The sequence below is a fragment of the Falco peregrinus genome, chromosome 1 (assembly GCF_023634155.1).
Source record: "Falco peregrinus isolate bFalPer1 chromosome 1, bFalPer1.pri, whole genome shotgun sequence".
Lineage (NCBI taxonomy): Eukaryota > Metazoa > Chordata > Aves > Falconiformes > Falconidae > Falco > Falco peregrinus.
The window spans coordinates 75,243,802-75,259,608 of NC_073721.1; the positions used below are offsets into that span (position 1 = coordinate 75,243,802).

The 15,807-nt window shown below is 35.7% G+C and overlaps 1 protein-coding gene across 5 annotated transcripts in view; it reads left to right on the forward strand.

The window, feature by feature from the left end:
• The window catches only part of SPRED1 (sprouty related EVH1 domain containing 1), a 59,668-nt gene extending 44,288 nt beyond the window's left edge, over positions 1-15,380 (forward strand). For all 5 annotated transcript variants that reach the window (XM_005234607.4, XM_055800182.1, XM_055800186.1 and 2 more), the window contains exons 4-6: positions 218-267; positions 8,688-8,846; positions 13,603-15,380. In XM_005234607.4, coding sequence (XP_005234664.1) covers positions 218-267; positions 8,688-8,846; positions 13,603-14,262 — 869 coding nt within the window. In that variant the 3' untranslated portion in view covers positions 14,263-15,380. The remainder of the gene's footprint in view (positions 1-217; positions 268-8,687; positions 8,847-13,602) is intronic.
• The last annotated feature ends 427 nt before the right edge of the window (positions 15,381-15,807 follow it).

Here is a 15,807-nt window from a genome sequence, read left to right on the forward strand (position 1 = left end):
GTGTGGCTAGGAACACTGATTATATAAAATCGAGAATGTAGAAATGAATGATACCAAAAATGAAATACAGTGATCTACTGGTTTAAAAAAAGTTAAAAAAGCATATTTGTGTCGTTATAGTTGGATATTGAAGGATGATGTGAACTACTGGAAGCAGTAAACTGTAAATAAAAAGAGATTAAGCTTATCTGCTTTGGTTTTTTTACTTTTCCTGTAGGTTATCCACCCTCCCAAAATGATGTTGAAGTGGCAGAAGACTGCTTTCAAGTGAGTATTTAAATTTTTTAATAATTGCACAGTTATTTTTGAAGAAATTTATTGAACAGTTTTTGTTCTCATTAATGAGAATAAGCAAAATAAGAGCAATAGCAAAATTCATTTTAATGAAATACATTCCAGAACAGTTATCTGGAAGACTTACAATATTGTCTATCCTAACCTAAGTAGTCAATATTTAATCAATAGGATGATTAACCATCCTGAGATTAACTTTTAAGTTTACAATGTCTGTTCTAGGTTATGTGTCCTCTTTGAACTCATGGGAACATGAAGTATTCTTCTGGGGAAAAAAAATAAATAGGGGATCAAGAATCTTCTTTTACACACACATCCTATTTGTTTTCCTAGATTTCAGTCTGCAGTGATAGACACTTCTACCGTTATGTGGTTAGAGTTGAAAAGCTTGTAACCATGCTGAGACAATGGTTACAAGAATCTCATCTAAACAAGGGTGGAAGTTCAGGTAATTTTTTAAACCACACTGAAGGTAAAGCAGTCGCTTATTGAGATGCAAATTTTTATTGATCCTTATTTGCATCGTTCAATTCCTATAGGTCATAGGAGCACCAGAGGTAAAAAACTTACCTCCTACTATGCTTCAGAGTTGTAGTGCTTTACACAAATACTGTGTCAAGTACTGTAACACTGATGTGTAGCACTGCCTGGTAGTATCCAAGAATCCATGTAATTAAAAAGCCAGTATAAACAAATATTATGGATGCATATATAGAGTAAATAGCTGTAATATAACTGAGTAAAAACCTACTCATGTCTGTGTGTGTTTGTCATGTCATTTCCTGTTTACAGTTTCAGGGAAAGTCTTGGCTCTATTCACATGTTCATTTTTTGGCGTGTAGGTATTTAAGTTAATATGAAGCTGGTACAGAAACAAATTGACTCATGGGTCTTGGTGACAATTCAGAAAACTGATAGTATTTCCTAAGGGGTTTCTTGAGGGAAAGAGTTTTGTCGTTTATGCAATATTGAATTCTTTATCGGTGTAGATAGATGCGGTGTATCTATCACCCATAGAAAATTAGCAGTCTACTTTGAAGATACAGGTAAGAATCAAATTATGATAGGAGACTTGAGAGTTAAGTATTTAGAAAAGATACTGTAAGATACTGTACAGTGGCCAGGTGGAAGAGTCTCCTGATTTCATTTTATGGTCGAAGTGTATCTCTGTGTAAGTGTTGGCTGTGCAATCACCTGTTCTTTATTTGCAGTGCTTTATTTTAAGGCAATTTAAAGTAAAGTTGCTATAAATATTACATTTTTTGGATTTAAAATAGGAATGAGATTTTGATAAGGTAGAGGAGATGTGTGCCAAAGTTAATGCGATCCTTGATCAGCTTTTAAAAGACTTGTTTAAACATGCTTTGTTGCAAGGATTAATAATTGAGCAATTTCTACAGGCCTAATAAGATTAGAGGAAACTAATTACCTCTTGATTATGCAGCCTAGTTATTTTGTTTCTATATAAGGATGCCAAAATTGAAGCAAATATCTGCGATTCTTTATGTTTGCAAAGTTTCTTATTGGGAAAGTGGAGAAAAGTGTGTTTACATCATCTATTCTATATAGGTGTAAACATTACATATATTTAGATATGTAAATAGATGATGTATGTTTACTTTATGTATTTTTTAAATAAATATATCTATTTAAAAAATATATTATAACTTACAGGTACAGACAATCCTATTTGGTGCAAATGGCTGGTAGAATTATCTGTTACATTCCATACAGGAAAACATACTTCATGACTTCACCACAACACACTTTTGCTTAATTATGGATTCGTGCTGTGGATAGATGGCAAGAATTAACTGTTTTCTAGAGGCAAAAAAGCTAGCTAGTTTCTCTTACCATATCTCTGCATACCAAAGTAAAATAAATGATACTAGAATTGCCTATTGATAACAATACCAGAAGTGGGGAAGAAAAAAAAATGCAGGGAAGCCTGAACCCACCCTGGTTAGGTTAAGTTTGATCTAAATCAGGTTTATGTATCAATACCGAAGCCATAATTGCAGGGTTATGAATGTCAGTGTGTAGAAGGCTGCAGCATTTTAATTACAAACACCAGGTCTAGTCATCAAGAATATACCAAATAGTGTACATCCTACTCCAAATGATTAATTCTTACCTCCTTTTAAGATTGATACTCTTGTAAGTGGAAGTTGGTACCCCAGAATTTTTTCACTTGAAAGCCTGCTCAGACCATTTTGTTTAAAGATAATTCATTACGTATTTGAAAAGTCATGTTGACTTGTCCCCCCTTCTTCCCACTCCACTATAGTTTAAAAGGACTAGTGATCCCCCCACCCCTGTTTATTTTATAAGCTGTTTTCCCAAGTGTCTAATAGTATTTTTGAGTAAGTTTTGGAGTATTAGCTATGCAAGGGCATTTTAGTGTGTGGATAGAATGCTAAAGAGCAGGTTGACACATGGATATGAGGGCAATGGGATATTTGTTATTTTGTCAGAACAGTCCCCCATAACTGTAACTTTTAACCTCATGAAGTATTACAAAATCAGGCAGTGGAGCCCCTCCATTAAAAATATTAAGTAGTCATAAGCTGTTTCTAAAATAGCAGAATATCAAAAAGAGGAAAGGGTATTTCACACTTTTCATAGCGTGTTTGTTAATGCACATATCTTTGTCTGTGCCCTGTAGTAACACGTGTATTGGTATTCTTCAGTTTCATTTTTTTTCTTCACTAGTTGGTATGGTAGTCCCCAGGATGTCATCAAGGTGCACTTGAAAATACTGATTTTAATAGGCCTTTGTCAGTTACATCATCTGCTGCCCAGGTGTTTTGCCTACGCTGTCCTAGTCTTCTTACACAGCAGGAGTCCTATATTTAGTGCATATTTGTAGTATGAATATAGTTTGTGCATAAATTTCATTGGCAGTGGTTTTTTTTTTTTAAAGGAAGATGATAAGTGATGAAGAAAGCAAAAAATGCTTCATAAGTTATTTTGCTGGCTGGTTATATTCAACAGTACAGAGAACAAACAAGACAATCCAAATAAGATCAATACAGACAGCCTTCTGATCTAGTCAGTGACACTGCTGTTACGCTCCAATGCTTACTTGTGATAAGTACTATCACATTTTATAAGTGTGGCAAGCAGAAATAGGGGCTGTCCAAAATTTACATGTGCAACTCTTAGTTTAGTGTTTGGATTTTCATTTCTTATCTTGTGCTTTCTAGGCTAACATTTTGCTCGCTATGCTTTATCCTGGGTTACTAGATTTTTATTTTCTTTTTTTTGTACAGTTTTTAAAATCTCATAGAAAAAGCATTCTTCTTACTGAAGATAAAATATATCATTTTAAGAAGAAATAGCTTTGTTATAGATTGTTTAGATGCTCTGTTGTTCAGAAATAATGTTAAAATCTTAGTATCAAAAGCAATCACTTAAGGGTGTTCATACTTGCTTGTAAAGGTTGCTTAAATAATTACAATTACTATTAGTTGTTTAATGAATGTATCATTTGCAAATTGTTTATATCATTAAATAAGCCTTAGTTTTACTAGATTAATTTCAAATAGAAATGCACAAATGAGTTAATGGGGACCTATCTGGCTTCCTGTAACGCTTGTAAATGGACCCTGGGAATGTATATATACTTATATGGAAATACATACTGGGAATTAAACCAAATAGGTAGGAGGTTTGGATTTTTTGGTGTAAACCCAGACTTTTTGGACATTTTGAATGTAGTACGCAAGCAACTTGCTTTAAGTCAGTTTGCTTGTTTATTCAAAGCTTGTCTCAGATTCTTTTCCTCTACTAAATGTAAACTTGTTGCTTTAAAACTCATCTAGCCTAACTGAAAAAATATGTAAAAATCAGGTGGGGTTTTTTTTTTTATAAGTAAATCTAAATGAAATTTAGAGTTCATGCATGTAGAAGTACTTTTATGTGTGTTTTGAATGCTGAAATTGCTTTTGAGAACTGAAAAATTGAGCAGTTGAGTTTTGATTTCCTTCAGGTTTTGTTGATTCAGCCATACTGGCATTATTTATAGGCTACCAACACATCTTAACAGTTTTGAAGTAATAAGAAATGGAGCACTTATACTTCTGAGTTTCTTACTACTTGCAGAAGACTGTAGACCGATAAATTATAAGCACAAAAATAAGTTTGTCATGTTCTTTCAGAAATGAGTACATGGATTATTTTTTTGTCGATATGAAGGGGTCTGCAACTTACACCATCTTACATGGTTTTGATGCAGTCAAGGAGGACAAAAATGTTTCGTATGCCTCTTTAAATGCACTATTTAGTGACCATTTAATTTATTTTGTGTGTTAACAAAAGGTTCACGGTTTTAACTTGCAGAAATAACTTGACATTATGACTTGTAAGGAAATGTGAAATAGTTTACTCTTGACGCTATTGTTTTTATGGAGCAAAAAATACTACATGATAGAACACTAAAGATTAGCAATATTTAGTGCACCTAAATTGACTAGGTGTAGTTCCTAGAACTAAAAGTAATATGAATTTATATTATTCATTTAAAATAAATCTAATAATATGTGGTGCTAAAATTTTTTGTGTGTGTTAAGCTTTTTTGTGGAGTAGTATTCAAAAAAGAGGAGGAAGTTTCTCCCCACCCCACCCCTCACCAGCATTCCTAACAGCCTCTTTACATCTCCATCTCTCTTATTTCCTTGGAGTTATGTTTTGTGGTTTAATTTATTAGGTCCTTCCTCAGAATCCCTAAAAACCTCTCGTATGCTTTATACATTCAGGTAGAAGAGCCCTGGAAGAAAAAGGCATGTCAAATGCCTTATTTTTTACTTTAAACTGTGTGAAATGTTCAGAGTAATCTAGGTAATATTTCAGTCAGTATCAGAAATAATACCCGATTATAACAGTTTCTTTGCCAAATATGAAAATAGTTGCTCCATCAGTCTTAGAAATAGATAAAGCAGGAAGAAGTTACTCAAATATTTTTGAAACCTGTATCATTAATTCACCATTAAAAATTTAAGGAAAAAACTTTCAAATACTACTTGTGTTGGTTAGCATCAAACAGCAGATTTTCATGCTTCGTGGGAAGTAAATACAAGAACTGGGATGCAACGGAAATGTGGTCTCTTCCATCCTTCTGTGTAATCATTAAACTTACTTTAGAGCAGAACATTTTAAACAATGTTTGCAGAACAATGTTGAATTCTCTCCCAGACTTAACTCTGGCAAACTGGGAGAAGTAAGGAGAGAAAAATTGAAGAAGAGAAGCTCAGTCTGGTTTTCATTTTCTCTACAGCTGTCATCTGGCTTTGAATTCTGCTGGAGAGCTACAGCTGGAGTCATTTTATTGCTTTACCCAGCATCCTTTTGCCTGCGCGCACAGAAATGTTTTAGTAGTCTTGGAAAAAAAATTCAGAGTATCTCTTAGCAACCATAGGACAGTAATTATTATACCAGCAGCTGGGAGCAAACCAGATTTCCGTTGTGCATTAAAAACTGGCGTAGGTTACTTTACAGATGATACTGAATAACCTATGCCAGTACTGTACTTTGCAGACTGTGGTTAAAGATATTGAATGTGGGCGGTGTAATTGCTTTGGACAGTATAAAAGGGGAATGTGTGCATCTGTGTGTGTGTCTAATATTCTGTATATTTAATATACTAAGCTTAGTTCTTGTGGAAAACTTTACATGTTTGGGTTTTACTTAAATGCATTTTCAATACAATAGAATTTTTGTTTCTAGGGCCTCTCCCTTCAGGTTGTCAGTGTTTCCATTATAAATGTGGGTTTTCAGGTGTTTATGACCTTGTCGTAAAATGTCCCATTGGAGTGGGAAGCGTTGTCCAAAGGAAGCCTTTTTGATAGTAATAAACGTGGTTTGGCTGTATCTAAACTATCAGTTATTTAAAAATAGGGAGTTCAGGATATTCATCTGGCATTTCTGTAGCTCTGCATAGTGAAAATTCATACACTAAATAAGATCGTAACAGACCTGATGGCTTTTAATTTTTCATAAATACCAGAAGTGAGGCTGTGTCCCCTTACCTGTAGTTCTGGGTTGGTAGGCTGAGTGTTGTGCTTTCCGAACAACTCAACTGAGTTCTTGCCTTACAAAGGTCAGATGCCTTTCTCTGTCTCCTGCCACCCCCAAATTTGTCCTTGAAGTCAATTAGCTTGAATTGTGGTGCCTGTGCTGGAATTTTATAAAAGCATTCCTTTATAATTGCTGTGTATAGGGCACAAAGGCTTGCTTTAAGATTAAGGTTTGTATTTCATACATCAGTGTCTGGCACTGCTAGTTAGCACTGTAATAGATGAGCAGTGCTTGCGTCCTTTATTAGATGGAGCCCTTCTTGACTGCCAAGGGGAGAGAGTGTCTGTCTGTGTGAGCATGTGCATGTGTCCTTTTTGCTCTATATTATAGGTACTTTATTTCCAAAGAAAAAAGGTGTGAATCACCTGCAGGGACAGGAAATAATGCAAGCTGTTGCAAACCTTACCCAGGGAAAAAGACTGGCTTGTGCGTAGTATGTTTTTTATCCCTGGGAAGGAAGAAGCAGTAGTTTCTGTAGTGCTCATCCTTCTCCCTAGACTACTCAAGTTGAAGATAGCTGGGGAGAGTAAGGGGGCTACATAGTGCATATCACTGTGGTTTTTGTAAAATGGCTTCTAGCTGTTCAGTGTGTTCCTAGCTTAAATAATTTCTGCTCATAAGCATTTTTAACATTGCTCAAACCAAAAATAGTTGTAGACATTTCTTCCTCATTCTGAGTGCAGCTCTTCTGTGGTTTGAACCAGTGTTTTGGAAGCTTTTTATGTCATTGGGCAATGTACCTGCAGGAGTACCTCCTGCTAGGAAGATGTTTGAGATTGCACTAATATTTGATGCTTTTTGCTCTTAAAATAAGTATACATCCATGAAACCTAACTCTTGCCAGTCATTTTAACATTTCTTCTGTACTCCTTTCCCAGCGATGTTAACCAGAAAATTTAATTTTGACAACAAGGTCAATTGCTTAGCGGTGGTGTCATGCTCAAGGATCTGCAAAAAGTACTTCTTTCTGTAGTTTTGCCTGTCTTGAAATTTTTTCAGTGAAACTTTAATCTGATTGAGCTATTGTCTTTCATGGGGCCTATGCTTTTTAGTATTAATTAATCCCCAATTTTTATTTTTTTCCACTCAGAGTGCTTCTGAACAATATATATAAATTCTTAGGGATGTGATTATTTCCTTTCTCCTGAAGATCAGCTACAGAACAGCTACTTCCACTTCATCTAGATGTCTGAGAACTTGATACGTTAGGCTTTAACGTATGTGAGGTGCTAATGTAATCCTAGAATAAGTTCCTTAAGTGTTTTGGTAAATGAAAACTAGTGAATCAGTGTTAGTACTTAACCTGCCAAAACTTCAGGCTTGCCTCTGCCTCAGTAGTTTTCTGCAGTACTCTTATTGTTTCCCACTTAATGTTTTCTTGATATATACAAATCCTTACAATAAAGCTGAAGCATTCTCACTGCTGGAAGTTGGATGATGCCAGAATTTTCTCAGTGCTATCAGATGATGACAGCCAGTTAACTTCACGGCATCTCTCAGTACAAACAAAACGTTGTACAGTACATTTTTTGGCAGCCCAATGGGATCTGTATCAATATGCTGTACTGTATCCTAAGTATATCCCAGTTAGTTAAAGAATGAGAACTGTTTGTTTTTCTATTCTTTCCAGAAACTGGATCATCTCACAAGCCAATTTTCCACCCAAACATACTTCCTCCTTATTCTGTGTGGCACATGTCCTGCAGATATCTCATTATATATTGCCACGTGGTCTCATTTTTGTATCAAATTGCCTGGTAATAACCTTAATGTCAAAAAGACAGTTATTATTAGGGGGTTTTTAATACACACTTGCTGTAATTAGCTATTTTAATTGAACCAGTATATGTTAAAGCTAATTTCTGTTCCTTTCCAGTGGATCTTGCCTTTAATTTATTAATAGGTCTGACTAGCTTTTGCCTTATTAGTCTCAGAAATATTTTCCTCCAGTTGTATATTTTTCAATACTGACAGCCTCGTGGGTAGTTAAAGAAAGTATAATCTCAGAGACTGAGTTAATCCTTTCTTGAAGAGGTTTCTTGGTCTCATTTGGCAACTGAATTACAAAGGCATGTATCTCTGATGTCCAAGTTGTGTATGCTCTGCAGCGAAGGAACCCTTATTTTCCAAGGCTTACTTGGAGTAAAGAAAACACAACTTATAAGTACTTCAAAAATGTGCATTTAAAAATACTTGTGTTTATAGATGCCTCTAACACATTATGTAGAATATTAATGCATTTATGTATGAACTTGGTGGTTTTGGTGTGGTTTTGTATAAATGCAAAATCATTTTAAGGGAGTTCTTATGTATTCTAGACTACTCAAGAAAATACATCCGGTTCATTAATGAAAGATCACCTTTTCCAACACGAAACTGTAGTAACCAGTGAACCTTACAACAGTACAAATTTAAGGCCTTCAGCATTTGAGGATTTCAACACCAGGAGAGCCTGTTTTCCTAGCCAACCTAACCAGGTAAGGCTACCAACAAAAAAAGCGGTTCTTTACTTGCTGCATTAATGACACAGTGTAATTTCTGACAAGAAAGGACTTTCATTCTAAATCCCTGTATATAGCATTATACCCTCAACTTGTTGAAATGATGAATATAAGCCTTGCAGCTGAAATGTTTCCAGCATTATGATGGCAGAGGTAAAGCTTTGTGAAGGTATTTACCCATGCTTGTAGGGCAGCAAACATGAATAGATCTCACTTTGAAGTCAGTTTTCTGTATTACAGACTTCTGTATCTGCATCCCTGAAAATCTGTTTATATTTGTTCAGAAACTGTTGATTGGCCATGAGCTCAGTCTCGGTTACACATGTACTAATACTGTTTCAATTAGAAATATTGAAAAGTATCTTTTAAATTGGTATCTTGGATGCATTACACAGTGGGGCACTTGTGCTAAAAATTTTTAGTGGAACATTGTTTATGTTTTCTAACTGCTTATTTAAACTAAAATACTCTTATTTTGATACAGTAAGGAAAACAGTGTATTAGTTAAGCGTAAAAAGTATTAAGCTATTGATAAACACATTCTTAAAACAGAAAAAAAACCACTACTGTGAGGAAGGCTGATATACAGGCATTTTTGTGAAGGTGGTCATATTTATATAACATTAGATCTGAAAGGCAGTGTTACAGCTTTTCCTTTAACAGTATACATTTTGCTTATTTGTAAGCCTCAAAAGAACCCACATTTTCTGTAGACCGTAGAAGTAGGCTTAACAGCAACTTGGGTAATAATTAATTTGAGGGTCTTATACCTAAAGCAAACACATGGGAAGATTTTTAGAATAAGCTTAATAACAGAAGTCAAAGCAGAATGCAAGTTCTAGTTGTGAACACTTCATCAGAAGATATTTCTGCTCCTAGAAGTGAAGCTTTTTAATACCCTCTGTCATTGTTGCAAAGCAAGATAGGATTGTGTTAAAGTCTTGTATCATCTGCTTTCTGTTTTATTGGGCAAAAGAAGCAAACAGTGTCATCTGGAGAAGTAACTTGAAAAAAGAAGGAGCTTGAAATCATGAACTTCAGATTTTTAATCCTTTATATGCACCAATTATCTCTTTCTGTAAGTTACCTCACCAGTACATATTTTTCCCTCTTCCCATTTACTTGCAATGATAATTTTAAAATTTCTTAAGTAGAATAGATGGGTGATTAGCTTATCGGAGCTAACGCTTAACAGCTGCAGTAGCCAGTGATGTATGTGCTGTTTGTCTTCACTGAGTTGTAAAGACAAGTGCAGTAGCCTAAAATACCTGTATGTTTTAAGAGCACATACATAATTAGATACTGAGAAAATGATAATTTAAGCTGTGGTACACTGGGTAGTGTCTGTCTGATAGAAATGAACTAAGAATTTCTTTGAAATGACAATGCTAGAATTCACGTCTTGTAGACTGAAGTTACAGGAGATTCCATGGGAATTTAAGTAGATATTCTTTAAAATACTTTTCTCATATTGTAGCACCACCTGCATCTGACACTCCATGCTTTTTGCATGGTCCTGTGGTGCACACATTTAGAACATAGGCAAGTCAGCAAAATCTCACATTCAGTATGTGTGCACACTGCACTGTCCCTGCTGAACTCCATGTGTGTGACCGTGTGGCAGAGCAGATCTTGAGGTAAATACCTATTTTGTTTCAATTTTGTATAAATTAAGTTTGAATAGTCTTACTGAGATCGTTAAGTTGAATAGCTCAAGAAGAAAATGCTCAAACTAAAGAAGTGATTAATGACAGTTCAGTTCTTTACCTGTTATACTTTGGCTGTTACTAAAAAGTACCAAAGTCCCTCAACTCTTCGGCTTCTGATATACTGAAATGTGCTTATCTTAAATTTAGTACTTGACAATGATATATTCAGCTGCTGCTGTCCTCGTATTGTGGAATTGCAAGCTGAGCAAAATCAAGTATATCCGTTTGAGGAGACAGGGAAGGCTACAACACCAAGCAAGTGTCTGTGCCTTCTTTAGAGGTGCAGCCCTTCAAGTAAAGTGTAATACTAGTGAGTTCAGTCATGACAACAAAAATTGGCTCCCTTCATGTTTCAGCTGTTACACAGAGATGGCACTTGTACTGAGCTACAGTTTTGAATGGCTAGAGGACTATGTGTGTTACTGTCATTGAATTTTGCTTCTATTTGTACCTAACTGAGTCTGGATTGTGTATTCTTCAGGTTTCCTGTACCTTGTGATTTCATATAGGTCCCATTAAGCAGCCAATATGTAACCACTTTATTTATAGAGCTTTTCCAACGTTTCTCCTGTTTGCTTGTGTTTCAGGATTTCCCACTTGCTTTCTTAGAAACTTATTAATATCAGTTGCATAAAGAATGTAATGCTGCCTTTTTTTGTAACATGTCAGACCTTAAGCACTTTAGTAGGTGTTTGGCTATGAACTTGGAAAAAAGAAATTAGTTCTATGTATTGTGTGTGTTCTGCTCAAACAAAACAAAAAAAGACTTGAAGAGAGGTCAGATTTTAGTTATTAGTCTTTATAGTGATCTTTAATGGCTGTTAGCTGTCTGAGGAATGGGAGGTTGAGGTTGGGTTTTTTGGTTTGAGGTTTTGGGTGGGTTTTTTTTCTTTTAAACAATGGGTTTTATTTAATGTCTTAAATGTATGCATAATATTCTGTGTGGACAGTGGGGTAAGGATCCTTTATGCTTGTAACATGCAGAATCATAATAGCATTTTTTTGCTTTTTCCCTTAAATTTATGCTGTTAACTGTTTAAAAAAGCCAATTAGCCATGGCTAGTTATTGATGCTAAAACAATAGGCTCTTTTTCTTGTTTGAAAACAGAATAGTGTTGAGAAGCACTCCGCTTTTATAAGCAAAGGAGAGGCCCAACTGCTTGCATCGGAGCCTGGGGAAGTATGGAGAGCAGTGATGTTAGCTGAACGGGATATAACCTTTCTTCACCCTGTATGCTCCAGACTTTGTGGAAGTCCAGCTATGTGGCTCAGAGCCAAGGAAAAAAAATTATTTTTGTTAGCATACTCCAGTTGAAACTCCCAGGGTAAAGCAGCTCTAATTACAGTTCTGTACTTATCACACAAGGATTATTAAGCAGGGGGGAAGTGATGGTTAGAGCAGGCTACAGATATTCTTACATAATCAGAAGTTGGCATATTTTAAGAAGCTATCCCTTCCTCTTTCCCAGCTGCCTTCTGTCTTCCCCCCTCTGCCTTCCCAGGGCCTGCAGACCTCAGTGCAGTAGGAGCATAGGCATGTGCAAGTGAAATAGAAATGTGTTAACCTAAAACGAGATCTTCGGTAGTTTGTTGTTACACACTGCAACAGACTAGGAACATGCCGTTCAGCTGTTGTCCTTGACTATGGAATGGTGACACATTAATTCTCATTAATTTGATCAGTACTAATAAGGTAAAAACACTCTCAAAGCAACAGTACTGATGTTGAACATGCATTCCCAAATAGTTCATGATTCTGGAAGAATTTGTAAGGCTGATGGTTTATGGAGTTTTTTTTTTTTTTTTCTCAGTCTTTTCTGTGAGATGGTTTGCAGGCTGTGCACTTGACAGGAGAAAAAGGCGGAATTTGACTTGAAGCTCGCTTATATTCTGGCTCCGATTATAATAGCCCTACAGTGTAGGAAAATAATTGCCTGTCTGTAAGGCAGGAATACTGGGACATACTGAGACTCTTGATTTTTTGCTGCACTATCTACTATTTTCAGGAGGTCCTTCCATACACGTGCTACATTTTTATCCTGTCATTATTTGCACTTTTTCTTGAAAGTCATTTGTAATGTGATTTCAGTAACGTTTAGTGGCAGTCCCCTATCTTACACTTACCTAAGGTCTGCAGTATTTCATTTTGGACGATTCAAATTTGCCACCTTCAACAACTTTTTCATGCCCCCATGCCCTTTCATTGTAAGGCAGAATAAACAACTATCTTATCTTTCTGCTGTTTGTTTTGTATGTTCAGCATGTTCCTTCTTACTTGCCTTTTGAGGCAAAAGGTCTTGAATTATGGTCAGCTGGTTACAAGTCGAGAATTTAAAAAGTACTTGGGCATTTGGTGTCCTAAGCTAATTGATTTAAGTACTGTGTGTTAGCTAAAGGGAGATGCATTTAGAAGCCCCTGTTATTTATTGATCCTGCTACGGAATATTATTTTTCATCTGGCAAAATCCTGCTCTAGATTACAGCTTTGAGAATAACTAATGAGTATTCAATACTCTTGTTGCACAGGTGGAGAGAGATTGAAAACTTAGAGCAGAAATAAAGAGAAGCTTCTCCTAAATAACATGAGTAACTCAAAGTGAATATATCAGGGAGTTAATTTTAAAGCACTGTGTCATCACTGACGTGAAATCAGCAGGTCCATGTAAGGCGTAATTGATCTGAGGAATTAGTTGCCACTGTAAGATGTTAAAACCTGAATTTTGAGCATAATTCAAAGAATAGTATCAAGTTCTGTGCAGATACGGAAACATCCAAAGCTCTTACGAGATCCTAAAAAGTCAGAAGAGAATACTAAAGCTCATGGTCCTAATATCATGCAAAAGGCTCGTTATTGTGAGGAAGTCTGTAAATTGTACTGGTAAGAAAATAAGCTGCAGTTTTTCTCTTCCAGCAACAAGGAAAAGAAAACCTGTTTTTTAGTTTTCTAATCTAAGTTTTACTTTGTAGGTAGATATAAATTTGGAACTTCAGTATAGTAAACTTACCTTGCTTTGCCATTTCAGGTCCCACGGAAGTCAATCAGGCACGTTAGCTTTCAGGATGAAGATGAAATTGTTAGAATAAACCCTCGTGACATTTTGATACGTCGTTATGCAGACTACAGGCATCCTGACATGTGGAAGAACGACCTCGAGAGGGATGACGCAGACTCAAATATACCATTTTCTAAATCAGACGGTAAAAAATCTGACTATTTATACCCATGTGGGGATGGAACTAAGTTGAATTCCCTGAAAGACTCAAAGAGTTCTGTGGTATTTAAAACTCAGCCTTCCTCATCAAAATTTAAAAACTCAAAAAGAAGAAAAGAGGATGGTGAGCGTTCACGCTGTATTTACTGCCAGGAAAGGTTTAATCATGAAGATAATGGCAGAGGAAAATGTCAAGATGCGCCAGATCCTATTAAAAGATGTATCTACCAAGTTAGTTGCATGCTTTGCGCAGAGAGCATGCTGTATCACTGCATGTCAGACTCTGAAGGAGATTTCTCTGATCCTTGCTCATGTGACACTAATGATGACAAGTTCTGCTTACGCTGGTTAGCACTGGTGGCACTCTCGTTCATTGCTCCATGTATGTGCTGCTACCTCCCCTTGAGAGCATGCCATCACTGCGGTGAGGTATGTGGGTGCTGTGGAGGAAAGCATAAAGCTGCGGGATGAATCAGTCTTGTGCCAAACAGAGCTGAAAAATCTTTGTTTCCAGGAAGCATCTAACTTGGATTTGAGGAAGCTTTTTGGCAAGCTGAAGGGAATCTTCTTTCATGTAAGAGATGCTTGATGTGGAGGAAGCAACAAGACTTGTCAGACCTTGGCATTTTACAAGTGCTAGCCATGCCTAACTATTTCCTTTGAGTGCGTGGCGTTTGTTGCAAGTTGTGAAGGAGATTTTGCAAAGGAAAGCCTATTCTTATTATTGGCTATAAAATGAGTATATAAACTATGATTATACTAAAAGGGATTAACTTTTGCCACTTTGTACATTCATGGTTTAGGTGAGGGGGCTCTTTTAAAAGGATTAAAACTTATCTGAGGGGAGATTTTAACTAAAAGTGCACTAGCGACAGTTGATTTAAGATTAAGAAAAGTTAATACTCGGCAAATGAGAAATGAAACTGATTTTAAGTGCAACTAAATCACTTATTAATAGTTTTTTGGAAGCGACTTTATGTATAAATAACAAATGTTTATATTTAACTAAATGTGTAAGGTACGAATTATTACATGTTAAACTTTCCTTCCCTCTGATGTAGTAGGTATGGACTATATCTACTGTCACATTCCATGGTAGTATTTTAAATATTTATTAGTTAATTTAGTCTCATTTTTATTCCAGATGGACAAACTGGTATTTTTCAGTCCTGTTTCCCTTCAGCTACAGTTTGTGTTGAGTTGTATCCATACATTCTGATAATCTAAAAACCTTTAAAATATTAATTATTCTAGTCTTGAGTGACCAATATTTTTTTTGTTAAGCACAGATGTAATTGTCTAAAATGTTCTTGTTAGAACATAACATTTATTTTTATATATAAATTACTTTGATTTCAACATAATAGCAAAAAGGAAGTTGTTTCTGTTGCTCAACCAGCAAGTTGTTTTCTTTTGGGGTGTCCTCCAAAAATACTTTATTGCATATTCAAATGTTCATTAAGCAAAAGGTACATTAAGGCAGTTGTAACAAATTGTCATCAGTGTTCTTGTTTATCCTTCTGTCAAACTAGGATCCTGTTCAGCTGTTTATCAAGTACTATGATTAAAACAAAAGATTAATAACAAAAGTGAAATTGTTTTCATTATTTTGAACTGCAACTTTTTCTTACTTGAACGGGCAAGAACAAAAGTACTGTGTGTTTTGCTCAAAAACAACAAAAGACTTAGCTTGAGAAAAAAATTACAGCCCAGGCAAAACTGGAGTGAACTTCTTAATTGAGGAAATTTGGAGGGAGGAATGGGGAGGGAGTGAGAGAGAGTGTGTATGTACGTATGTGTGGTGGTATATTGTGTACGATATTTGCTATGGCTTTGTACTTACTAAGTGTTCAACTTTCAGGTAAGAATTAACTGATTAACCCATAGAGAAATTTTTTAATTTTTTAATGCGGTGCTCTGTCATAAAGTAAGAAACATTTCCTTCTCATTAAAGATAAGTGAAACACTAAAACCAGTCATAATTCATTAACAAAGGTGCCTATTTGATATCCGGGC